The 27704-nt window shown below is 34.6% G+C and overlaps 1 protein-coding gene across 2 annotated transcripts; it reads left to right on the forward strand.

Moving 5' to 3' along the window:
• Positions 1-27528, forward strand: LOC107891270 (3,9-dihydroxypterocarpan 6A-monooxygenase). 2 transcript variants are annotated; one of them, XM_041100717.1, is made up of 3 exons: positions 1-1127; positions 1309-1712; positions 27175-27528. In XM_041100717.1, exons 1-3 carry the CDS (start codon positions 120-122, stop codon positions 27287-27289), a joined length of 1527 nt encoding a protein of 508 aa, XP_040956651.1. In that variant the 5' UTR covers positions 1-119; the 3' UTR covers positions 27290-27528. The 2 variants fall into 2 exon arrangements, with proteins under 2 accessions (XP_040956651.1, XP_016671495.2); XM_016816006.2 differs by lacking the exon at positions 27175-27528 and having other exon boundaries at positions 8-1127; positions 1309-2222.
• The last annotated feature ends 176 nt before the right edge of the window (positions 27529-27704 follow it).

A 27704-nucleotide genomic window follows, 5' to 3' on the forward strand; every position in this document is an offset into this window, starting at 1 on the left:
AATATTCAAACACTGCAAAAAGGGAGTGATTGATCATCAAACTTCAAAGTTCTCACTTAATATCAGAGATTCAATGGAACAATTCATATATCGTGGTCCCCTTGCTCTCCTGCTGCAAAATGATTTTGATGGAACAACTCTGCATTTGGACCTTATATAAGAATATGCAGGAAACCCCAGCTTTTGCAACTCACATATATTTTTCGTCCTGTTCAACCATGGTTGATTCTCAAGAATACATTCTTCTCTTCCTTATCTGGTTCATAACCATCCTCTTTCTCCGAGCCATCCTTAGCAACTCACGAGGGAAAAAACCCCATCTTCCACCCACCCCACGTGCCCTTCCAGTTATTGGACACATGCACCTCCTTGGCCCCATACCTCACCAAGCTCTTAACAAACTTTCAGACCGCTTTGGACCTTTGGTCTACTTCTACATCGGATCAAAGCCTTGTCTGCTTGTGTCTTCCCAAGAAACCGCTAAAGAAGTATTTAAAAACCATGAAACTACTTTCTTAAACCGCCCAAAAATGGCCAATCTTGATTACCTTACATATGGTACTGCTGATATGGCCATGGCACCTTATGGTCCCCTTTGGAAGTACATGAAGAAACTTTGCATGTCTGAACTTTTGGGGACTCGAACCTTGGACCAACTCCTTCCCGTCAGACGTGAGGAGATGACTAGATTTGTAAGATTAATACAAGACAAAGCTGAGACAGGTGAAGCACTTGATGTTGGAGTGGAACTGATGAGGCTGACCAACAACATAATATCAAGAATGCTACTTAGTAAGAGGTGTTCAGATAAAGAAGATGAAGCCAATGAAGTGCAGACAATAGTGAAAGAGATGAACAAACTTGGCACAAAGTTTAATCTATCGGATTTACTTTGGTTTTGTAAAAATTTAGATCTGCAAGGGTTTAGGAAAAGGCTCAAGGATGTTCGAGATAGATATGATATTCTGATGGAGAAAATCATATTGGAACACAAGGAAGCAAGAAAGAAGAATAAATCGACTGCAGCTGACACCATGAAAGATGTACTTGATATTTTGATCGAAATATCGGAAGACCAAAATGCTGAGATGAAATTGACCGCAGAGAACGTAAAAGCCTTCGTTATGGTAATGAGACTTAGATGCATATTTTGTGCAAATAACATTTACATGCACGTAACATAGCCATATTTTAGTTTGACCATGAAAAATTATTAACCGTAAAGACAAGAAACATACTAGTTATATTTTGCTATTATCAACTGTTAGTAGTAGAGGATAGAAGACTGACATAACGTGAATTTTTCAGAATTTTTTTGGGGCTGGGACAGATACATCCTCGGTTACAATAGGATGGGGAATAGCAGAGCTTATTAATCACCCAAATGTGATGGAGAAAGTACAAAAGGAGATTGATTCCGTGGTTGGAAGGAACAGAATACTGGAAGAATCTGACATATCAAACCTCCCATATCTGCAAGCTATAGTAAAAGAAACATTGAGGCTTCATCCTGGTGGACCATTAGTTGTGAGAGAGTCAACAGAAGATTGTGTCATTAGTGGTTATGAGATTCCAGAAGGTACCAGGCTCTTTGTCAATGTGTGGGCTCTTGGTAGGGACCCCAATCAATGGGAGAACCCCCTTGAGTTCATACCAGAGCGATTTCTTAGTGAAGAGTGGAGGCAAGGCAAGAACCAGTTTTTGGATGTGAGGGGACAACACTTCAGCCTGTTGCCATTTGGGAGTGGAAGAAGAAGCTGCCCTGGAGCTTCGCTGGCACTACAGGTTGTCCCAACAGTCCTTGGCATAATGATACAATGCTTTGATTGGAAGGTTAGAGATGGAGCAAATGGCACTGTTAATATGGAGGAAAAAGCTGGAATGACTCTTCTTAGAGCTCATCCATTGGTTTGTCACCCAGTCACAAGGCTTTCTCCATTTCCAGCAGTATGAGTATTCCGATACAGACCCTTGTCTCCTTGCAGACATGCTTGGACTATATCTAAATATCTAGTAAAAAGTGCAATATTAGTATAAATAAGCATGTATGTAAACCGTCGATTGTGTCCACATTTTCTATTCTAGTAAGTTGTAAAATGTGGGATGACTAGGCGCTCTGCCATTGTTGTGTGGCTTCGTATGGAACTTGTTTCTTCTTAGAATTACTTCTGTTGCGATTGCTGAATCGCCCTGTCAATAAATTCCTTTGTCTTATGAGTTTACGATGTGCATGTTCGTATCTCAAACTGCCACATATGTTCCTCCTTTTTGGAGGACTATCGGGTATAACCAAAGAAAATGAGCAACCAATAAGATGAATGAAACCATTCCTTTCCAGTTTAACTAATTACATCCACTTCATCCACTCTGCAAATTTTGTTGCCTTTTTTTATTTAAAGATTATTCATACAAATAAAATAAAATTCAATAATTATTTGTGATTTTGTATGCACGAAAATAATTCATCGAATAGTGTATAATGAGATTACGGTAATTAATTATATAACAATATAAACGCTGGAAGATAAAAGGAAAATAGAATGATTTTAGAGTTTCCTCGTATGTTTGTGTATCATTTGTATTTATGCAAAATTTGATGCCTTTCCATATACACTACTAGCTATCTAAATAGTAACATCTCATAACTATCCAGATAAGTATATAAACATGGTATATTGTCATAATGTCTGACCAACACAGAGTAGCTATTGCTGATCAGGTTTCTCATTTCTGGTTTGCTACTTGCAGAACCAACCAAATGCAGACGCGTATACATGGCTCTTATTGAGAACCAGGTGATGTTTCTTATACGTGGCTCAGTTGATTTATTGCTCTGTATAGACCCGTATACGAAGTTTTTGAAGAAAACTTTTGACAGGTTTCAGTGGTTGTGTAAGAATCTGGGTTTGCATGGAAGGAATAAAAAAGCTCAAGGAAGTTTCTAGTAAGTTCGGTGGAAGAAGTGAGGAAAGCCAAGGGAAGGAGCTGTGATATGATTTTTCTTAGGTTATCAAGTATAAGATTCATCACAACTACAAATATAAATAATAAACATCCGAATAATTATAATATGATATGTGAAAATAAAATAAAATTTATAAAAAAAATTAACAAAAATCATTGTTTTTTAAATTTCATTCGTCCCTATTATATATTTTAGTGTGCGAAATAGATATTAATAGATGAATCTTGAAAATATGATGAAATATAATAATTATTTATATTTTGTACTAGTAAGTATAATACTTCATTGTAAATAGTAAAAAAATAGAATAATATTTCATGTACAGTAGTCAATAATAAACTGGACCGATTGGTGAGTTGATTGGATTGGAAATCGACTAGAGTACCGAATCGAAAGGTAATTTTGAACTGGCTAGACTGAGAACTCAATTGAACCGGTTAAAACTAGTTGAATTGATGGTCGAATTGGAATTTTTTAAAATTTTTTAAATTTTTAATAATGTTTTAATTGGACCAGTCGGATTGGCGGATTGTGGGCTAATCGGTTCGACCATCGGTCTGCTGTAAAAAACATTGATTGTAGGTGTAATACCCAATTTTAGCCCGGGCTCACATATGGAAACATAATTTTTGAGGATATGCAATCTTAGATATGATATGCAATCCAAGATATGATATATGCAATCTTATATATGATATGCAATCTTAGAGATGATATATAATCTTGGATATGATATGCAATCTTAGAGATGATATATAATCTTGGATATGATATGCAATCTTAGAATATATGATTTTGTAATCTTAGAGATTTAATTTGTAGATACCCTTTAATCTCAGCCGTTGATGTAACTGATCTGTACCGTTAGATTTGGGGAGGCTCAGCTATAAATAGAGGCCTCTCCCTTCATTGTAAAAAAAAAAAAGAGAAAAGGGAGGGAGGAGAAATAAAAAAAAAGACTGATTGGCAGTTTTTTAAAGGTGGCGTACTATTTTTTTCGTTCGATTATTTTTTTACTTATTTACGATTTTAAAAAAAGGAGAAGGTGATACCATTGCGAATTTTATTTATCTATTTTTATTTAGCCCCTCCGCCTTTTAATGTTTTTGTAATTAAGTTTTTTTTTTATTTTTTTAATTTACCCTTTTATTTATTTTAAATTCCAATTTAATCCTTTTGAACGGCGCCGTTTTAGAGGAAAAGGAAAAATTTCCCTTCCAGCCCCTCTATGTAACTCGTGCGTTCAAATTAGTCCTTTTACTTTTATTTATTTGTGGATTTACCCCAGATTTTTTAATTGCAATTCAATTTAGTTTTTTATGTTCTTTTTATTTATTTTATTAATTAATAGTGTAATTATTATTTTTATTCTATTTTTTTATTTATATATATTCCTTTTATATGTACACATATATATATTTTTTAAAAAACGAATATTTTCCTTTTTTTAAATGAATATTTTCATATATATATGTATATATTTACGTTTTTAAGTGATTAAATACTCACCTTTTTTTTTCTTTTTTTAAAATATACTTATTTTTTTCCTTATTTTCATAAGTATATTATGTGTTGTATTTATATATAAATTCTATAACCTAAAATTTTATTTGTAAATTATATGTATATTTTTAATCTTCATAATTTCCATGTGTACATCTTTTGATCCTTATTTATTTGTTTGCTATCCCATCCATTGTATAATTGTGTTTACATTTAATATTTTGCATGTCATGGATTACCCTTTTTTTATTTCGTTTTATTCATTTGCTTATATTATTTTTATGTCGATGATGTATTTATTATTGTTATTATTATAGCATTTGTATGTATAAAATCACGTTACATCATTTTTTACTCAAATTTAAAGATAGAATTTTTTTTTTAAAATTGAGATAATGTTCGTATTTAGGATTTTCAAGGGAATTGAGCCCTAACGTATTGGGTTCTGATTTTCTTCGTTAAATCCGACAATCGAGCATTTCTCTTCAATCAAAAAAAAATAAAAACTCATTATTGGGAATTCAACACATTGTGTCCTAACGTATTGGATGTGACGCATTGATTTCTCGAAATGAAGATTTTTTTTAAAAATAATAAAGGAAATATTCCGAGTTTGGGATTTTAAAGGAATTGTGCCCTAACGTATTGGGTGTGATTTCTTAAATCTTGGATAAGTGGATGTTCTTTTAAAGTAAAGGAAATATTCTGAGTTTGGGATTCTAGAGGAATCGTGCCCTAACGTATTGGGTGTGATTTCTTAAATCTTGGATGAGTGGATGTTCTTTTAAAGTTTTATTGTACAAGTATTTTGGCCCAATTCATTTTGGGGAAAATTAGAATTTTGTGCCCTAACGCATTGGGTGTGGTATCTTCTTTCTCTGAAATAATAAGGGTCTTAATACGTAGCCTTTTAAGTTTTGCTAAGGATTACGTTTTTTTCCAAATTCTCGACCTTAAGATACTAATTAATTAACTAGGTACCAATTTTGGGCGTTACGAGGGTGCTAATCCTTCCTCGTACGTAACTGACTCCCGAATCCGTTTTTCTAAAACTCGCAGACCAAAGCCCTTTTTTTAGGTGATCCAATCACACCTCAATAAAAGATTGGTGGTGACTCCTAAATTTTCATTTTTTTAGAGTCGACAACCTAAATTTTTTGTTCTCAAAAAATGGTTTCGACAACTTGGCGACTCCGCTGGGGAAATTTTTTTTTAAAAAGAAGAGAGTCGAGCCACAAAGTTGATTAATTTTTGTCTTACGGTCGAGAAATTTTTTTTTAAAAAAAATCATAACATCCTTTCGCATTCATTATCTTATTCCTTAAATATTGCTTGCATTATACATTTCATGGGTTTAACATTTTTACCCTTTTAAGTGGCAGTGAGAAGCTATGCCTTCGTGAGGTTTTCACCTCCGTGTAGGGTAGTGGATTGCTTCCGGGATACATCCGTACCTATGTCTTCGTGAGATTTTCATCTCCGTGCAGCCATAGGGAAATGTATTCCCCTGAACCGAACTCGATCCATAGGAGCCTATAATGGGTGAGGATGGAGGAATCTGCTGGTTCGGGTACCTTTACCCTAGAAGCCAAACTTCATACAATGAACCTTAGGAATCCACCCTAGGTAGAACTATATTGAACCCTAGTAGACATCCGATTAGGTGTTTTACTATTTCTTGATTATATTTTATATTATTATATGACACTGACCTTTTGTGTTTTATTTTGTTTGCATGACATGGCATTTCATTTCATCATAAAAGGCGTCAGTTCAGATTCGGTTGCTAGATAGAAAGCTTGACATGGAAAAAGGGTTTCTTGATAAAGTAGAGGACAATGCGGCGTCCAAACTTGGTCTGAAACAACGCAGCAAGAAAATGGTGATAGCCTGGCCGATGGGTATGTATCGAAATTATGGGATTTTACTCGCATCAGTGTAACTCAAAACAATTTGCAGGAGTTGAAAGAAATTTAGAATCAATGGAATAATGAGGCTAGGCAGTTATTTTACGATAATTATGGGGACTTGCCTTATTTGCTTGATGTGAAGGTAGATAAACATTTGTTTCGAGCCCTCGCCCAGTTTTGGAATCCTGCTTACAGTTGCTTCACGTTTGGGAATGTCGATTTGGTACCTACAATAGAAAAATATGTGGCTTTACTCCGATGTTCAAAGTTTCAAGTGGATAGAGTTTACTCGAGAACGGTAAATGTGCCAACCTTTTCAAAGAAGCTGATAGGTATAACAGGGATGAGTGAGTAGTGGGTCGCTGCACGAGTTAAGCAAAAGAGGGACAGCAAGTGCATTCCTTGGAAGAGCTAGAAATGGTGTTGCAAAATTGTGAGATCTAGATCAAGCACTTGAATGCAAACGAAAGTAGTAATAATGAACAGCTCCACCACTTTCAAAGTCAAGTTAGGAGTAGAGATCATCTTATGAAGGAAGCTGTGGTCTAGATTCGAGAAGCAGCTGATTACGTACAGATTTTAGCAGTACAGGCTGACATGCTGAGTATGAAGTATGAATTAGAATCGGATCGGGGGCAAGAATTAGTTTTGTTACTTAGGAAGATCAGAGTTCTGGGTACTAGGGCAAAGTCTTACTTGTAATTCGCTTTATGTAAAGAAATTTACTTTCTAGTAAGGTTTTCTTATATGGAATTGAATCAAAATTGACGTCTTTTTGCATTCATGCATTGCATTACTTCATATGCATTTAAAAACATTAAAAGATTCTAATTAATTTACATCATTCCTCAGTTAATCTGGAAACCAACTAATCAACCGAACACCGTTATAGTACCCGAGCAAAGTCAGGAGGCATGAACCAAAGATTGGAGAGAATAGAGCAAATGCAAATACAGATGCAAGAGCAATTGACTGAATTTCAACAAGAAATGAGGAATCAGATGCTAGAATTCCAAATAAATATGAGCCAGCTAACCCAGTTATTGGGTAAAGGGAAAAGCCCAGAGGCTCACTTTGGGGATGATAATGAGGACCTTATATATTCTCCAGATTTTACCTTGATAAGTGTTCAGGCCCAACCAGACGCATGTCCACAAGAGGCACTCTTTACTATCAGATCCCGACAATATCTGACTGGTACATCGACACCAGTATATCGCCTGACAAACTCAAAATCCAATCCTGTTGCTCTTGACAATTCATCAGAAATAAAACAGGTGAAGGTAGAGCACCCAGATACTATAAAAGCCTCAAGGAAGAAAAGGAATAAGGGGAAAAATGAAGGTAGATATAACAAGGGCTACTCAAGACCAATCGCTGTGGGTCGGTTAAAAATAGAAACCACCAGTCATCAGGTTCCTTTAAAACAAGAATCATATGTGAAGCCAGGTACTGAAAAGCTCCAGTTCACGCCAATTTCAATGTCATACAAAGGGCTGTATCAAAGCTTATTCAATACGCATGTTGTTGCTCCTTTACATGTGAAACCTCCACAGCCCCCGTATCCCAAATGGTACGACACAGGTGCACAATGCGATTATCTTGCGGGAATTATGGGGCACTCAATAGAGAATTGCATTGCCTTCAAAAAGCTAGTTGAAAAATTCATCAACATGGGTATTGTCAAGTTGGATAACTCATCTAATGCAGGAAATTCGCTACCCAATCATGATTGATAATGGTATGAATGCAATATATGAAGAGGTATTGAGAAGTGTTCACATACGGAGACACAATTGAAAAGGGACCTTGTTAGATGTCTGCCCTTATAAAATTTGGGAGTGTTCTAAGTAATTGGATTGCGGAAGAAATCTCTGTAGTCTTTAGAGCTTGTTTAGAGTAATGTTCAGAACATTCTTGTTGCTTTTAGCCTAAAAACGATAGGAATTCCTTTGTGAAATAGGCTTATGTCTGAACATCATTATTCTAATAACATACATCTTTGTATTTGAGCCAATATTTTTTCATTCTTTGTGAGTAATTATTCTTTCATTCTTTTGGATTTTCTTCCACATCATTCTTTCGTTCATAATTATATTGTATAAATAATCATTCGTAAATTCACACATTCTTTTGTATATTCTTTTACAATTATTCTAGGTCCTCAGATATCAATGACATGAGTGATGCTGCTACTGATTCAGAATCTCCTTCTGAGCGAGACATGTGTTTAGAGGGATCTCATAACTTTGAAGATGTCATAGATCGTAGCCTATTTCTGGACCTGTTAAGGATGGTAGAACAAGTCGGAAAATGGATCTCACCCTACAAAGAATTATCAGGGTGCATGACTTCTCCTTATGTGGGGCATGGAGGTCATTTGGTCGATCTTGCCAAAAGAGTCTGACGGTCATCAATTCATCTTTGTGATCGTCAATTACTTTACTAAATATGTGGAAGCTGCTTCGTATGTCAATTCTTGAAGAATCATATAGAACGCCAAAAGGATCATATCTGACAATGTACTAAATTTGAACAACAGTACAATATTAAAAGTTTGCAGTCTGTTCACGATTAATGCTATATTGCCCAAAGAAAATATGGCAAAAAAAAAAGAACTCTACCAGGGCAATGACTTTCTCTTAGGCCTATCGTGGTTTTGCCTATTGAAGGCAAGATTCTTTCACTCTAAGTTTTAAGATCTAATTGAAGAGGAATGTTCAAAGTTATCCATCATGGTCAAATGCGCCAAAAGAAAATGATGCGAGCTCACAAAAAAGGGTCTGCACTAGAGAACTCTTTGAGAGAGACCTGGTATTGAAGAGGATCTTTCCCATACAAAAAGAATTTTATCCAAGTTTAGAAGGACCTTATATTGAGGGCATTATCTGGAAAAGCGTCGATCAGAAGGGATAACAAGGACATGCCTAATCCTATGAGTTCAGATTCAATCAAAAAATATTTCAAAAAAAAAGAGGAAAAAGAAAAGGAAAAAAGAAAAAGTAAAAGGAGAGGCCAATGTGAAAATCTGCAAAGGACGCCTTGAGACCAAAGGGGATTTGAGTTGAAAACCCGAAAAGGGCGGCTCAAATATTGATCAAAATAGGGCATGAGGTGATTAGAGCAGTTCAAATTTTGATCAGATTGGGGCATATGATGATCTTGCTATACTTGAATCAACAGGAAAGGGTAGACGACATCTTGAGGCATCGACAGAGTACTGTAGATCTCTCAAACACATGTCAAACTCAGAAGGGTCTTCAAAAAGTTTGTACAGAGAAGTTCAAGCTGCGATATCTAGGGCATCCAAATTTTTTTATATTGAATATGTTATTCTTGGAATACTTCATTCTTTTCCAAGATACACATTCCCAATCAATTTCTTTTCTATCCTTATATACTTTTGTTGATAATTTATTCCTTTCGAGCTATGCTCAGAACCAATTGTATTCTCATCCATTGTTATACCCTTTTAGCAAACATGTTGCATTGGAATAATGATTAATGGACTAATAAAACTTTCACAATGGAGGTTTTGCATATTACTTTAGAAGTTTCTAAATAATACAGGAACCTGAAACAGGGCTATTGTTTAGAACGCACCAAGTTTTAAAAAGGTTAGAAATCTGTTGGGTGACAAAGTAATGATCACCGGGCAATAGAAAAAGGTTACCTCAGGGAAGAGAGCCTTCATTTGCGCATGAGCCTTTGGTATGACACCCTGGGAATGGTGTAAGAGACCAGAAAGATTTAGATCCTGTATCCTTGAGTTGTGATAGGAGAGGATTGAAGAAAAGCCACATACCCTTGGGTTACAGTGGGACAACAATTGTATGAATTTTTGCGCCCCAATGGATTAAACTTTGAGGTTTACAGTGGGGGTAACCTGACTAAATATTTCTTCAGAAAAGCCAGCCAAGCAAGAAAGCGTTGTAGCACGTCAGTGTTAAAGCCTTAATAACCTTCGAACAATGACAACCCAGGTGGGATCATTCTCTTAAAAAAAACATTCATGCAAACATTATTCGCACATGTCTAGTTAGGAGCATTTGACGCATTTGGATCATGCCATCCTAATCTGAGGCATAATATAGGTTCATTATACAGGTCATGTTCCCCAGAGAACAGATCAGTGAAAATTGTAGATCTTATATCCTTAAACAGTAGTGGAGCAGATCGAAGACGGTGAATCTTATCTTTCCAAGATAGTGGGAAGCAGATTTAAGCCACCAAGCCTTATCTCCCTGAGCAGCAGCGGAGAAGGTTGAAGATTGTAGATCTTATCTCCCTAAGTAGTAGTGGAGTAGATCGAAGACAGCGAATCTTATCTTTCCAAGATAGTGGGAAGCAGATTTAAGCCACCAAGCCTTGTCTCCCTGAGCAGCAGCGGAGAAGGTTGAAAATTGTATATCTTATCTCCCTAAGCAGTAGTGGAGCAGATCGAAGATGGCGAATCTTATATTTCCAAGATAGTGGAAAGCAGATTTAAGCCACCAAGCCTTGTCTCCCTGAGCATCAGCGGAGAAGGTTGAAAATTGTAGATCTTATCTCCCTAAGCAGTAGTAGAGCAGATCGAAGACGACAAATCTTATTTTTCCAAGATAGTGGGAAGCAGATTTAAGCCACCAAGCCTTGTTTCCTGAGCAGCAACGGAGTAGGTTGAAGATTGTAGATCTTATCTCCCTAAGCAGTAGTGGAGCAGATCGAAGACGACAAATCATATCTTTCCAAGATAGTTGGAAGTAGATTAAAATCGACAATCCTATCTCCCTGAAGTTACAGTGGAGCGGATTAAAATCACAGATCTTATCCCTCTGAAGTTGCAGAGAGAAGATCGCATCTAGTCTTATCTCCCTGAAGTTGCAGTAGAGCAGACTAAGTAAGCAAGTCTTATCCTTCTAAAGTTACAGTGAGGCAGACTGAAGATGGCAAATCTTATCTTCCTGAAGTTGCAGTGGAGCAGATTAAAGCCGACAATCCTATCCCCCTGAAGTTGCAGTGGAGCGGATTAAAATTACAGATCTTATCTCTCTGAAGTTACAGAGAGCAGATCGCATCTAGTCTTATCTTCCTGAAGTTGCAGTGGAGTAGATTAAAGCCGACAATCCTATCTCCTTGAAGTTGCAGTGGAGCGGATTAAAATTACAGATCTTATCTCTCTGAAGTTACAGAGAGCAGATCGCATCTAGTCTTATCTCCCTGAAGTTGCGGTGGACAAGACTAAGTAAGCAAGTCTTATCCTCCTGAAGTTACAGTGAGGCAGACTGAAGATGGCAAATCTTATCTCCCTAAAGTTGCAGTGGAGCAGATTAAAGCCGATAATCCTATCTCCCTGAAGTTGCAGTAGAGCGGATTAAAATCACTGATCTTATCTCTCTGAAGTTACAGAGAGCAGATCGCATCTAGTCTTATCTCCCTGAAGTTGCAGTGGAGCAGACTAAGGAAGCAAGTCTTATCCTCCTGAAGTTGCAGTGAGGCAGACTGAAGATGGCAAGTCTTATCTCCCTGAAGTTGCAGTGGAGTAGATTGAAGCACTAATTCCTATACCTCTAAAGATGCAGTAGCAAGGAATGATGCTACTTAAAGAAGAAGAGTACCAAGATCCAGCAGGACCGGACAAAATCGGGCATTTTTAAAGTCTTTGCTTCGTCCCTGTTACACAAGAACGAGCAAAAAGGGGCAGCTGTAATACCCAATTTTAGCTCGGGCTCACATATGGAAACATAATTTTTGAGGATATGCAATCTTAGATATGATATGCAGTCCAAGATATGATATATGCAATCTTATATATGATATGCAATCTTAGAGATGATATATAATCTTGAATATGATATGTAATCTTAGAATATATGATTTTGTAATCTTAGAGATTTAATTTGTAGATACCCTTTAATCTCAGCCGTTGATGTAACTGATCTGTATCGTTGGATTAGGGAGGCTCAGCTATAAATAGAGTCCTCTCCCTTCATTGTAAAAAAAAAAGAGAAAAGGAGGGAGGATAAATAAAAAAAAGACTGATTGGCAGTTTTTTAAAGGTGGCGTACTATTTTTTTCGTTCGATTATTTTTTTACTTATTTACGATTTTAAAAAAAGGAGAAGGTGATACCACTGCGAATTTTATTTATCTATTTTTATTTAGCCCCTCCGCTTTTTAATGTTTTTGTAATTAAGTTTTTTTAATTTACCCTTTTATTTATTTTAAATTCCAATTTAATCCTTTTGAACGGCGCCGTTTTAGAGGAAAAGGAAAAATTTCCCTTCCAGCCCCTCTATGTAACTCGCGCGTTCAAATTAGTCCTTTTACTTTTATTTATTTGTGGATTTACCCCAGATTTTTTAATTGCAATTCAATTTAGTTTTTATGTTCTTTTTATTTATTTTATTAATTAATAGTGTAATTATTATTATTATTCTATTTTTTTATTTATATATATTCCTTTTATATGTACACATATATATATTTTTTAAAAACGAATATTTTCCTTTTTTTAAATGAATATTTTCATATATATATGTATATATTTACGTTTTTAAGTGATTAAATACTCACATTTTTTTTTCCTTTTTTAAAATATACTTATTTTTTTCCTTATTTTCATAAGTATATTATGTGTTGTATTTATATATAAATTCTATAACCTAAAATTTTATTTGTAAATTATATGTATATTTTTAATCTTCATAATTTCCATGTGTACATCTTTTGATCCTTATTTATTTGTTTGCTATCCCATCCATTGTATAATTGTGTTTACATTTAATATTTTGCATGTCATGGATTACCCTTTTTTTATTTCGTTTTATTCATTTGCTTATATTATTTTTATGTCGATGATGTATTTATTATTGTTATTATTATTATAGCATTTGTATGTATAAAATCACGTTACATTATTTTTTACTCAAATTTAAAGATAGAATTTTTTTTTAAAATTGAGATAATGTTCGTATTTAGGATTTTCAAGGGAATTGAGCCCTAACGTATTGGGTTCCGATTTTCTTCGTTAAATCCGACAATCGAGCATTTCTCTTCAATCAAAAAAAATAAAAACTCATTATTGGGAATTCAACACATTGTGTCCTAACGTATTGGATGTGACGCATTGATTTCTCGAAATGAAGATTTTTTTTAAAAATAATAAAGGAAATATTCCGAGTTTGGGATTTTAAAGGAATTGTGCCCTAACGTATTGGGTGTGATTTCTTAAATCTTGGATAAGTGGATGTTCTTTTAAAGTAAAGGAAATATTCCGAGTTTGGGATTCTAGAGGAATCGTGCCCTAACGTATTGGGTGTGATTTCTTAAATCTTGGATGAGTGGATGTTCTTTTAAAGTTTTATTGTACAAGTATTTTGGCCCAATTCATTTTGGGGAAAATTAGAATGTTGTGCCCTAACGCATTGGGTGTGGTATCTTCTTTCTCTGAAATAATAAGGGTCTTAATACGCAGCCTTTTAAGTTTTGCTAAGGATTACGTTTTTTTCCAAATTCTCGACCTTAAGATACTAATTAATTAACTAGGTACCAATTTTGGGCGTTACGAGGGTGCTAATCCTTCCTCGTACGTAACTGACTCCCGGATCCGTTTTTCTAAAACTCGTAGACCAAAGCCGTTTTTTTAGGTGATCCAATCACACCTCAATAAAAGATTTGTGGCGACTCCCAAATTTTCATTTTTTTAGAGTCGACAACCTAAATTTTTTATTTTCAAAAAATGATTTCGACAGTAGGTGCATAAGTCTTATGCACATTAATAAATAATAACATGACACATCATAATTAAATTAGACAAAAAATATGGAGAACTTGTAAATAATTACTAATAATTTTATTTAAATATTAATTGTAACTATTATAAATAAATATTAATAACTTTTGGATTTAGGATCTTGTTTAAGGTCTTGCATTGAGGGTCTAGGGTGTTGGGTATAGGGTTTTAATAATTGTTTATAATGAACTATTATTTAATTATGTTTAAATAAAACTATTAGTATTTATTTATAAGTCATTCACTATTTTTATTTTATTTAATGATGATGTGTCATATTATTATTTATTGACGGTGAATGAAACTTATGCACCAAATTTTGTCTTTAAAAGAATACTGTCAAAGTTTAAAAATCTATGGACGCACTACCCTTGGTCCGTGAGTCTCAAAGGCAAAGCCATCAACCCCGGACTAACTTATTAATTTTTATGAAATACGAGAATCAAATTCTAACAAATTAATAGCAACGGTCCAACAAATTAATAAAAAATTATAAATTTATGCATTTATTAATAATTGGACTAACTTATGAAATATGAGAATCAAATTCTAATAAATTAGATTTTTTTATATCAAGAAATTATCATAGTACTTCATGCGTCTTTCAATAGAAGGAAGGCAAGAAAACAGTACGCGCGTTGACAAATTATTACATTGAAATGACCTATTGAGAAAAATGAGAGAAATAAAATTATAGAGCCTTCCTTCAATAGTTCCAAAGATTAATCAAATACTTGTAAATAAAGCCTGGAAGATGATGTGGAGAAATGCCTACTCACACTACACCAAAACAGGCCTTTAGCAGCGCTTTTTTAGGCCTTTAGCGGCGCTTTGATAAGCGCCGCAAAAGATGCCGCTAAAGATAGCGCCGCTACCTTTAGCGTCGTTCTCACAAAAAAACGCCGCTAAAGGTGTTGGTCTATAGCGACACTTTTATCACAAACGCCGCTGAAGACTAAGAGCTTTAGCGGCATTTTTAATATAACCGCCGCTATAGATTGGTGTCTTTAGCGGCGTTTTTGTTGAAAGCACCGCTATAGATCAGGGTCTTTAGCGGCGTTTTTTTATATAAGCGCCGCTATAGATCATGGTCTTTAGCGGCGCTTTTCCCAAAAACGCCGCAATAGACCCTGATCTATAGCGGCATTTTCCCCACAAACGCCGCAATAGACCCTGATCTATAGCGGCGCTTATCCAGAAAACGCCGCTAAATACCCTTTGTCTATATAGTGGCGCTTCGCGCAAAAACGCCGCTAAAGACCCTAATCTATAGCAGCGCTTTTACCAAAAACGCCGCTAAATTTGGCAGATTTGTAAATTTTTTTTTATATTTTCTGCCCTCTTGTAAAAAACAAACCAAAAGAAATCATATCTAAACCAGCCAAAAGTAACAAATCTATAGATTAAACAAATAATATAATAAATATCAATAAATATAAACAAATTCGTATTATTCTTACAAAAATATTAAAAGTTAAAATGATAATTGAAAGTCAAAATTGAAGTATATTTACACGATAGTCTAAGACGGCGGCTGTTGCGACTGCTGAAATATCTTCATCATACTCTGGAGCTGCTGCTAGAGTTCATCGAACTTTTGACGCTGCTCTGCTTCCCTCACTGCAGCCTCTGCTTCCCTCGCTTTAGCCTCTGCTTCCCTTGCTGCAGCCTGTTCTTCTCTCGCTGCCGCCTCTGCTTCTCTTACTGTCGCATCTGCTCTAAGCTGCTGCTGGAGTTCTTCATATTTTCGTTGAACCTCAGCTTCTCTCGCTGCTGCATCTGTTTTAAGTTGTAGCTGGAGTTCTTCATATCTTTTTTGAACATCAGCTTCTCTCGATGTTGCCTCCGCTTTAAGTTGTGTAAATCACACATAGATAGGAACGCAATATATATTAAAAATAAGAATGCAACATAACTTAACAATATTTGCATTATAATAAATGAAATAAATCATTAGAAAGTAAACACTATATAAATAATTAAAACAAGTGAAATTGTATTAAGCAAACGTACCATAATTTCTGCAGCTTCAGGAGTCATAGGGTTTCCATCTTTCTTCCTATGTGTAATGTCAAAAAGTTGAAGTCGTCCAACTTTTTGACCAGACGACAGTTCCTACAATACAATAGTAAAAATATTAATTGATAGAAAGTAATAAATATCTGCCAATATTAAAAGCATTTCAAAATACCTCTGCATGACCTACACACGCAAAACTTTTCGACCCAGCTGTGTGAGTGAATTTTTGTTGCTGCCTACTCTGTTTTCCAACTTGTTCACAATCCTACATTATGAAATTATTAGTACGTTAATTAGGAAATACTATACACCAAAATAATTACAAAATTTTATAAGTTACACATACCTCTCCTTTCTTCGAAGTCCAAAATCTAACGACCTCTTCCCACTGGTACCTCAGCATTCCCGGCGGGACATTTTGTAATCTCTCGTCGAGTGTTGTTTTTGTTTTAAAATATTCTTTCTTTAAAGTGCTCTTATGGTCTCTCCATCTTTTTCCCAATGCCTTCTTTACATAAGCATCGGAGACCTCTAGAGCAAATCTCGCCTACAAAAAACACAACTTAAGAAAGTAAATGTAAACGAAACTTAAACCCAAGTATTATAAATGACATACACGTTTTGTTACCTTAATGTTATCGAGAGCTTGGTTCTTGTTACTCTCGGGCACTTTATGCCATGACTCGAAGTTAATTGGCAACATATTTGCATTCCGTGCTAGAATGCCCATGTATCCTGCTAAAAGGCGGGCTTCTGATCCAACAGGCTGACCAAAGCTATTACTGGATACTTGGACACGCTCGACTGGATCTAGGTCGTATAAATCGCTCAGTACTGTACGTCCGCGAACTCTCCGCGTCTCACCAGTTTCATCTGAAAAATAAAAGTATTGTAATATACGAAATTTAAAAAAAATAAACAAGAAGTCAGCACACATGAAAATTAAATGTTAAATTACTTTGAACTTCTATATGTTCCTCAGGTGTAACCGGAACATTCGAAGATCCAATTGCAGTCTGTTGTTCAGTGCTGTTTGTTTCCGCCGAGTTTGGAGTACCTTGAACAATGCGGTGCGATCGCACTTTTCTTCTAGGCATTTTATCTGCAATACAAATAAATTAGTTGAAAAATTAGTATACAATTACAACAATAACATCATTCGTAAATATAATTAGATAATCGTAAAAGCTGACTACATTATAATTCGTAAATATCTTCATCCGTATCCTGGCGGACCCATTGAAATTGTGTACTAGTACTAGGGATATTTTCGTTTAAGTTCTGTTCTGGAAATGGTAAAGTTTGTGTTCTGTCGTCAATGTCATCTCTACTTCCACTGCCCATGTCAAACAAGTCTCTAGGGATGTTACGGAGTACAACGTACCAACCCTCATCAGTTGGATCTTTTGAGTAAAAAACTTGTTTGACTTGAGAAGGAAATACATACGGCTCATCAATCAATTGTTGTCCTGTGTGAATCAATCGAGCGAAGTTTACCATTGTGAAACTAAATTGATCTTTCTTGATTCCATTTGTCGTAGTAATCCAACTCAATTATGTCAGTAAGAAGTCCAAAATATTCCACATTTCCCCCCACAGGATTATTGTCCCTAGCACTAGCATAACTTGTAATTGAGGAATTAACAACTATTCCACAATTTTGAGTTCTCCTCAATCTCTCGCGATATTTTGTATGAAATCTGAATCCGTTTATGAGGAATGCACTATATCTTTTAACCACCCGATTTGGACCTTGGGAAAGCCATTTAACTTCATCGGTGACGTTCTTCCCACTCCAAACCTATTGAATGGAAAGTAAACTGAGTAATTAAAAATGTTTTGAACAAATATTATTATTTGTCAGTGAAAGCTCCAATTACATACCGTTTGACTTAACCATTCATGAAAAGATTCTGTAAACAACTTATTGATATCTCGATATTGTGTTCTTCGGGAGCGCGAACGAGATCTCAATATTTGTTTATACTCACTATGTTACAAATATGTTAAGTTTGTTAGACTATAAACAATTTTGAAATGATAAATATTTATCAAATTTCTAGAACTTACTTGCGTAAAGGTTCCATTGATTCGTGGTGAAACAGAACATATCGATGTGCTTGTACCCACGATAAATCATCTAATTCTGCAATTTCAACTTTACCGATTGGTTCTCCAAAACTTTGGAACAAATAACTGTCGGCAAAGTTACGATCCGTGAGTCCAGCATTTCTATTTGGTCTGTTCAACCTTGTTTCAACATCTTCCAAATATCTTGAACAGAAGGTCATACATTCCTCTGCCAAGTAGCCTTCAGCAATCGATCCTTCTGGATAACGCTTGTTGCGGCAATAAGACTTAAATTTTGATAGAAACCTAAACACAATATACAACATTGTCAAAAGTTGTAACTAAAGGCACATGGGTGAATGAAGGAAAATTTACAAAATTGTAATTAACACCTTTCTATGGGATACATCCATCGATAGAAAACGGGTCCGCCAAAAATTGCTTCATGCGGGAGATGGATTATCAAGTGAACCATAATAGTGAAGAAGGAAGGTGGGAAGATTTTCTCCATGTTGCATAGAGTTAAAGCGGCTCGATCCTGTACCTTCTGAAGTTCTTGAACATCCAAAACTTTGCCACAAATGACTTTCATTATATTGGATAGTTCAATTATACAAGACGTCACCTTCTTCGAAATACAACATCGTAGAGCAACTGACAGTAAATCTTGCATCAAGATGTGATAGTCATGTGACTTTAGCGAATATAGTCTTCGATCTTTAACACTAACACATCGAGATATATTTGATGCATACGCATCTGGAACCTTTATATCCTTCAACACCATGCAGAACACTTCTTTCTCTGTCTTCGACATTGAGAAAATTGAAGGCGGCAACCGATATTTACCATTCAGAAGTGGATTCGGATGAAGATCAGGTCGAATTCCCATCTGAACTAAATCAAGTCGACTCTGAAGATTGTCTTTTGATTTTCCGTCTACATTCAAAATTGTACAGACAATGTTCTCGCAGACATTTTTCTCAATATGCATAACATCAAGATTGTGTCGTAAAAGGTGGTGCTCCCAATAAGGTAACTCAAAAAAAAATACTTCTTTTTTTCCACAAGTCCGCCTCATTAGGATCGTCCTCTTCATCGAAGTTATCATCAGCTTCATCATTTGATCTTCTATTTCTTTGCGTGTTTGCTGGTTGATTCATCTTCCCATAACTGAAATTCATATCTTCCAACATTAACAAGATTTCAGATCCACTTGTCTGCGAAAGAGCTTCTCTGAACTCTTCAGTACCGTCAAATGCCGAACTCTGAAATCTAAATCTATGATTTTCCGGTAACCACCGACGATGCCCCATATAAGAGAACTTCTTCCCATTGTATAACCATTGCGAACATGTTTTTGCAGCACAACAGGGGCACACATAACGACCCTTGGTATTCCAACCGGATAAATTGGCATAAGCGGGGAAGTCATTAATGGTCCACATCAAAGCTGCACGTAAATTAAAGTTCTCCTTTCTCCGCACATCGTATGTCTCGACACCAGCCCATAATTATTTTAACTCTTCAATAAGTGGCTGTAAATAAATGTCGATATCATTCCCGGGCCCTTTCTCTCTAGGGATAATCATAGATAAGATAATGGAAGATTGCTTTATGCAAATCCACGGAGGCAGATTGTAAGGAACAAGCACCACTGGCCATGTACTGTATGCAGTACTCATGATCTTATAAGGATTAAATCCATCAGATGCTAGGCCAAGCCTGACACTCCTCGGATCGCTTGCAAAGCTTGGAAATTTATTGTAAAATGATTTCCAAGCTAAAGAATCTGCCGGATGCCTTAATAGTCCATCATCGGTTCGTCCTTCATGGTGCCACGTCATTGACTCCGCTGTCTTCGACGACATGAAAAGCCTTTGAAGCCTTGGTATCAGCGGAAAATACCGCAAAATCTTGACCGGCTTCTTTCTTGGTTGTGCATCATTTTCATCGTCGTTCCCATCTTCTGTGTTTCTATTCATCCAACGGGATTCGCCGCATACATGACAGCACTGTTGGTTTCTCCGATCGCCCCAGTACAACATGCAATCATTCGGGAAACTATGGATTTTGTTGTACCCAAGACCTAAGTCTTTTATCATTTTTTTCATATCTTTGCATGACTGAGGGATTTTTACAAACGGAAACATTTCTCTCAAAAAGTCTAACAGCATTGTCAATGAGTTCCTGATCCACCCTCCCAAACATTTTAACTGGAAAAGACGAATGCAGAACGACATTTTTAAAAATTTTGATCCCTCATATAGTTCTTCGTTCATCTCATTAAGTAGCGCGTAGAACTTTGCCACTTTTCCATTCGGCTCTTCATGATGTTGGTTTCTTCCGGGTTCGGTAAAAGCATTTCCACCGAGATTACAATCATCAGATGGCACAAAGTCGGGTGGGAACGACTGTAAACCATGACTGTGAATATTAAATGCTTCCCGCAACATCCCTTCCATGTCATCCCCTCTAACAGATTGATGGTAGGCAGTACTATTATAAGATACATCCATCCTTGAAGATGAAGTACTAGGCGGGCATTCTCCATGAAAAAACCATTGTTTATAACCACGAACAAACCCATCAACAATTAGATGCTCGTATACAACTTCACGATAATGCCAGTTTATGTTGACACACTTCTTACACGGGCAAAGAATCATGTTCTCTTGGCTTGCATATTGAAATGCAAAATTTAGAAAAGTTTGTACTCCATTTCGGTAACCGTCGCTTACCCTTGACAAATTCATCCAAGACCGGTCCATTTCTTATTTCTTGAAGCCTAATCTTGACAATAAATTGCACGGGTTTAGGATTTAGGAATAAGTATAGTTAAGCTATGTAAGTTATGTATTATGTAAGTTATTTATTACCCAAATTATGTAAGTTGTGTATTATGAAAATTATGCTATGTAAGTTATGTAAGTCACATAAGTTATGTAAGAAGTTATTTATGTAAGTTATTTATTATGAAAATTAAGTAAGTTATGTAATTTACGAATAATTAAAATATGTAAGTTATGTAAGTTGTAAGTTATGTATAATATTAATTAACTAAGTTATGTCATTTATGTATCATATTAATGTAAGTTATGTAATTTATGTATATTAACTAATTAATTTATGTAAGTTATGTATAATATTAATTAATTAAGTTATGTCATTTATGTATAATATTAATGTAAGTTATGTATAATATTAATTAATTAAGTTATGTCATCTATGTATAATATTAATGTAAGTTATGTATAATATTAATTAATTAAGTTATGTCCCTTACAATGAGAGACAAATATTGATTTTATAATATAAACATTGGATAAACAATTTTGTTTAAAAAAAAGATTGGATAAACAGTATTTTATAATATAATATTAATTTTAGATACAAATATAATATTAATTTTAGTTACAAATATTATACAAATAGTATTTTATAAGGTAAATAAGCATTTTGCATGCAACTTGACTAAGAAATTAGTAGCAAATAGGGAATTGAGTTTGTATAAAAAACGTGGACCGTCTCTCTATTAGGTAGCTGTCAATGGCATTTTAACTCCAACCATCTCACATTCTTACCGAATTGAATGTGTGTTTTAAATTCTCAACCCATCAAAATAAAAAATTAAAGAGAAATTTTGAATTGAACTTTATATACAAAATAGAATACAATATATTACCTCCTTTTCTTTCTACCATATAATCAAATGAAAGTTATGGTTAATCTCTTCTTTTCCTTATCTTTCCTCATTTTAGATAATCTAATAAAAGAATATAGTTTAATCCAAACGTAAAATTAAAATTAAACATTATTGGGAGGAACAGTAACAAACCTTAAAGTAATTAATTTTCATGGATAATCAAATAGACATAAAAGCATAAATTGATTTCAAAGAAGACGAAATGTAAATATCCAACAGTAAAAAATAACTTCATAATTATTAAATGTCAATATAGTCTACTTACAAAGAAAAATAACTCAAGATAATTTAAGAAGTAACATTATTTCTTAAAATTGATCATCGTAATTGAGTTATACTCTTCAATTTTTTATTAAACCGAAGCCATCAATAAGAGAATTGGTTGAAAATTGTTGAGCTGTATCCTTATCAATTTTTTATACTGGCTTTGGTAGTTTCGATTAAGGGTTGTATTTGCTCTCCCTCCTCCTTTTTACTTGCGATCTGGTGTGTTTTTTTTTTTACTGAGGTTGCTGGTAGTGGATTTGGTTATGATGATGTTCGGGTTGACTAGGGTTTTGGGTGTGAGGTTGATGGTAGCTGCAAGCTGAAGTAGTGATCTGGACTCTGATTTAGTGAATAGTGTGATGGTAGGGCTGGAGTAGAGGTTGCAACAGTTGGCGCTGGTGAAGATCGGAGAGGGAGTTGTCCTTGGCAGTGGTGGTTGGCGACTTTGACTCCATCAACAGGCTCAAGGTCATATGGACCAAATATTGTAAAATATATTTTCAGAATTATATAAATCTAACATTAATGGTCAAAGCCAAAAAAATATATATGTATTTAGCATAAAAAATAAAAGGATCATACATTACCCAAATAGTGAAAATGGATCCAAATTCAATCAAAGTCCTCTAATTAATTTGTCCAAATTAACATTGATTCAGAATTTAGATTTTTCTTTTCATTTGAAAAATTAAACTCAATAATTGGTAGACTTAAATAAAATTCGGTGTCTACACTACAAATAAAATTCGGTGTCTACACTACTCAATAATTATCAGCTAACAAAGTGATGAATTCAACTACAGTAAATTTGGTTAACATCAGTTTTGGATTTCATTCATGGACTCATTAAGTTAATAATAATCATAATAATTAAAGTAAGAAAGTGATGAACATTTGCTTTAACTAATAAATTTAGCAAATTAAATATACATACCTCTTAAAGTTCACAAGGAAGTAAAGGCTGCAAGGAAGTAGAGGCTGCAAGTTCCTGGGATTGCTTCACGATTGAATTTCCAGCAGTTTATCAATTGATCAAAAAGTCTACTTTCTGCTGCAGTTGACTAAGAAAACATTATACAGGGTCATCTATACAGAGATGAGCCAAGCAACAATAAGGGAAATAACATATATAAAGAGAAAGCAGCAGTTTAAAATATACAATATGCATATAATTTTTTATGACAAAACATGCAGACATAAATTTTAAATTTCAAAATATACATATATTCATACCTAACACTAATCTCATTTAACTCGAATTCATACCCAACACTCATCTCATTTAACTCGAATAACATAGATGGCAAATACGTCAGTAAGACTAACCAAAACCAAAACATGTAAAGGGATAGTGAAAGTGAATCTATTGAGCTCTCCCCTAAGCCAATGTTACAAAAATGAATTGCCATTGATCCAAACCCAAAATGCACAAAAAAATACGGGAAAGGGGAAGTCCATCGATACCAGAAAATAATGTTGTTCGGCTATCAGAAAGGGATTGAGGAATTGGGAAATTGGGGAAAATACTTTGGGGAAGAATAACTTGGGGGAAATTGGGGGAAAAGAAGTTGGGAAATTGGGGAAATGAAATCGTGGAAATTTGACTTGGGGGAACACTAAAGGAAATTCCCAAATTCCCAACCCTTGACACGCAAAAACGCCGAAATTCCCCGAATTCCCAAACAAACAGGCCAAAGGTTGGTGATTGAATTTATTATTTAAACCCCAATTTCCTAAATTACACTTAACCCAAACCTTAAATCAAGATACAGCAATTTAAAAGACAAAAAGCTTACCTTTTTCACCACAAATTCCGCAACTTTGATAGTATCCTATCAAGATTGGCTCAACTGTTGCTTCGTTTCACCCGATTTATGAGTTCTCCTCTCCCTTTTTTCCTTTGTATTTTCTCTTTCGATATTATAGCTTTCGTTTTCTCCTCTCTGATTCTGTTTCTGTTTGTGTTCTGCCTTACGGAAAATGATAAGTAAAAACACGCGGAACAGAAACGGCGTCGTTTTGCCAAAATTTTAAGACACCATTCCGGCGTTTGTTAGGAAAACGCCACTATTTGTATATTTCCGGCGTTTCCAAAAAACGCCACTACAAATTGAAGTTATACTCTGAAACGGTGCCATTTAATAAAGCTTTAATGCATATTTCAAACTATTTTTAACTTATTAAACTTAATTCTATTTAAAATAATATTTAAATGACAAAAACATTAATATAATTGATATCAATTGGTACTTTAATTTGATTTTTTAAAACATTATTTAAAGAAATTAATCTAAACTAACCTAATTAAAATCCTTATCCGACCCCTGAAACCCTAAACCATAAATTCTAAACCACTAACCCTTAGCCCGTAACTCGTAAAACTTAAACCCCTAACCCTATATCCCAAACCTTAAATCCATATATACCCCCTAATCCTTAAAATAGCACGGCCATCAGAAATAATCCCTAAATCTTTAATAATCATATATAAAATAGTTATAATTGATTAAACAATAATTAATAGTAATAAAAACTTTTAATAATTTGTAATATTACCTTTATAATATTTATTTTTTTGTATTAAGTTTGAAATTTATAATATTTAATTTTATTGATAAATAAATAAATTTAAACTATATACTCATAATTTCAATATATTAAATTTATTATATATTATATATTTTAGAAATATATATATAAGAACATATTTGATAAAACTAAATTAATCTAATAACTTAAACTCTAACATAACCGTTGAAACCCTAAACTCGGCCCAAATCCATAACCCCCTAACCCTTTACCCCTAAATCCCTTAACCCCTAAAGCATAACCCTTAAATCCTAAATCCCCCTAACACTTAAACCTTAAATTTTTCAATTCCACAAACAAACGGTGACGGGTTAACAAAATTGTAGACATATTGATAATTACCGATTAATCGACATGCATAAAGTGATCATGATCTACCTATTATAATATTCAATATATTAAATTTATTCTTGAATATCTATTTTACAAAAATATAAGAACGTATATATTGATCACCATAAAAAATAATAAAAAAACAAATCTAATTAATTAAACCCTAACACATGACTGTTGAAATTAACCCTAAATCTCAAACCCCAAAACCTCTAACCCCTAAATTAACCTTAAATCCCCAATTACCTTAAATCTATACCCCGTACTCATTAAAATACCGTCCATAAAAAAATTCCCTAAATCTTTAATATATATAATCATAATTAAATTAAATATAGTCAATAATTATTGTTAAATATATATAAATTAGTCGAACAATATATACGTACTACCAAAATTAATTTATTACTCTTATAAAAAGTTAATTCTATTTTTAATTTACTCTTTACATTAATACAACAATTTAAGTTTTACTATATTTTATTTTATTCATAATTTAATATATTTTCTCTCGTAAAGTAGTTTAAATCAACTGTTATAAATAGTTAGCTATTACATATATACGACTTCTCTTTAATAAAAACTTTTTTTATTAATCAATATTATTTGTTAATTATAATTTAAATGTAAATTATCCCACTATATATATATAATAAATAGAACAAAATATTAATTATTTCAACTTATAAGATTTTTGTTACTATTAGCGGCGCTTCGGCAAAAACGCCGCTAAAGGTTAATACATTCGCGGCGCTTAGATACAAACGCTGCTGAATACAGGAGAATTAGTGGCGCATATATAAAAATGCCGCTAAAGACCCGAGCATTAGCGGCGCATAGGCGAAAACGCCGCTATAGACCCGGAGCATTAGCGGCGCTTAGACGAAAACGCCGCTAAAGACTCGGAGCATTACCGGCGCTTAGACGAAAGCGCCGCTAAAGACTCGGAGCATTAGCGGCGCTTAGACGAAAACGCCGCTATAGACCCGAGCATTAGCGGCGCTTAGACAAAAACGCCGCTAAATGTTTAAAAAATCGCAAAAAACGACTCCGTTCGTCTTAGGTTTTTTGTGGCGCTTTATATAAAACGCCGTTAATTCCTATTTTTAGCGGCGCTTCCGTATAAACGCCGCTGATGCTCTACCTTTAGTGGCGCTTTGGCTAAATCGCCGCTAATGCTCTATTTTTTGTGGCGCTTTTGTTCCAAACGCCACAAAAAGTTCCGCTAAAAGCCTATTCTGGTGTAGTGTCAATTGAAACCACGGTTCTGCATATATAGTTTTCTATCTCACACACCACTCCTAAAACAAACAATCTTATATTTAAAGAAAAATTATTTTATGAATCTTTTTTACCATATCATCCATAACCCTTATCAATTAAAAATAAATATATTATTTCTTCTTTTCGCATCATCCATGATTTCTCCTTACTAATCGTACATATAAAGTGCAAAAAATAATGTATTTATTTTTAATTGGTAAGAACTATAAATGATGTGATAAGAAGAGTTTATAAAATAATTTCTCTGTATCTAATAAAGATATTATTATGCATACATATGCTTCTATTTAAATCAATAGGTTATTTAGAAATTAAAGGAGAAAGCATGCCGGCCGGTATATGACACCATTGCTTACATATTGGATGGGTTGATTTCCGATCATTGAATTGATATAAAATTTGAGATAATGAAGAAAACAGGTAGGAGAAAGGTAAGCATCAAGCTAATGCTTGTATTTTATATATATCATGATCAAAATGATAATGTAATATCTCTTATTTTTGTAGCCTTCTAACTTGTCCAAGAATTTCATTTCCACGTTTTAGTAAAGGAAAGACTGAGGCTTCATCCTGCAGGACCATTAGTTGGAGGGAGTCAACAGAAGATTGCAGCATTGATGGTTATGAAATCCCCAAAGGAACCAGGGTGTTTATCAATGTACGGGGTCTTGGCAGGGATCCCAATCAATGGGAAAACCCACTTGAGTTCAGATCAGAGAGTGGAGGCAAGGAAAGAAGCAGTTTTTGGATGTGAGGGGACAACACTTCAGCCTGTTGCCATTTGGGAGTGCAAGAAGAAGCTGCCCTGGAGCTTCACTAGCAGTACAGGTTGTCCCCAACTGTCCTTGCCATAATGATACAATGTTTTGATTGGAATGGAGCAAACAGCGGGATTAATATGGAGGAAAAAGCCGGAATAGCTCTTCTTAGACCTCATCCCTTAGCATGTCACCCAGCTGTTAGGCTCTCTCCATTTCCCTCCCTAAGAACATTCTCATTACTGTTCCTTGTCTTGTTCCAAAATGTTAAGCGTAAGCCCAGATGCCAATCATGATTCGCTTGCAATGTTATTTGTTTATAATAAATATTGAGATCTTTCTTTATATTAAGTAAAATGTTGATTACGTGGTGTTTAGTATGTAGATAAAGCTCATAGAACACGTAAGGCATTGCAAGGATATCGTAAGAAGTTACAAGGTACAATTGTGAGATCCCTATGGATCAAAGTTAGTTGCCCAATTGTTGTCTTAGTATTTTCCACCCATTAAGGTTACTAAGTAGAGAA

The sequence above is a fragment of the Gossypium hirsutum genome, chromosome D09, assembly GCF_007990345.1.
Source record: "Gossypium hirsutum isolate 1008001.06 chromosome D09, Gossypium_hirsutum_v2.1, whole genome shotgun sequence".
Taxonomy (NCBI): domain Eukaryota; kingdom Viridiplantae; phylum Streptophyta; class Magnoliopsida; order Malvales; family Malvaceae; genus Gossypium; species Gossypium hirsutum.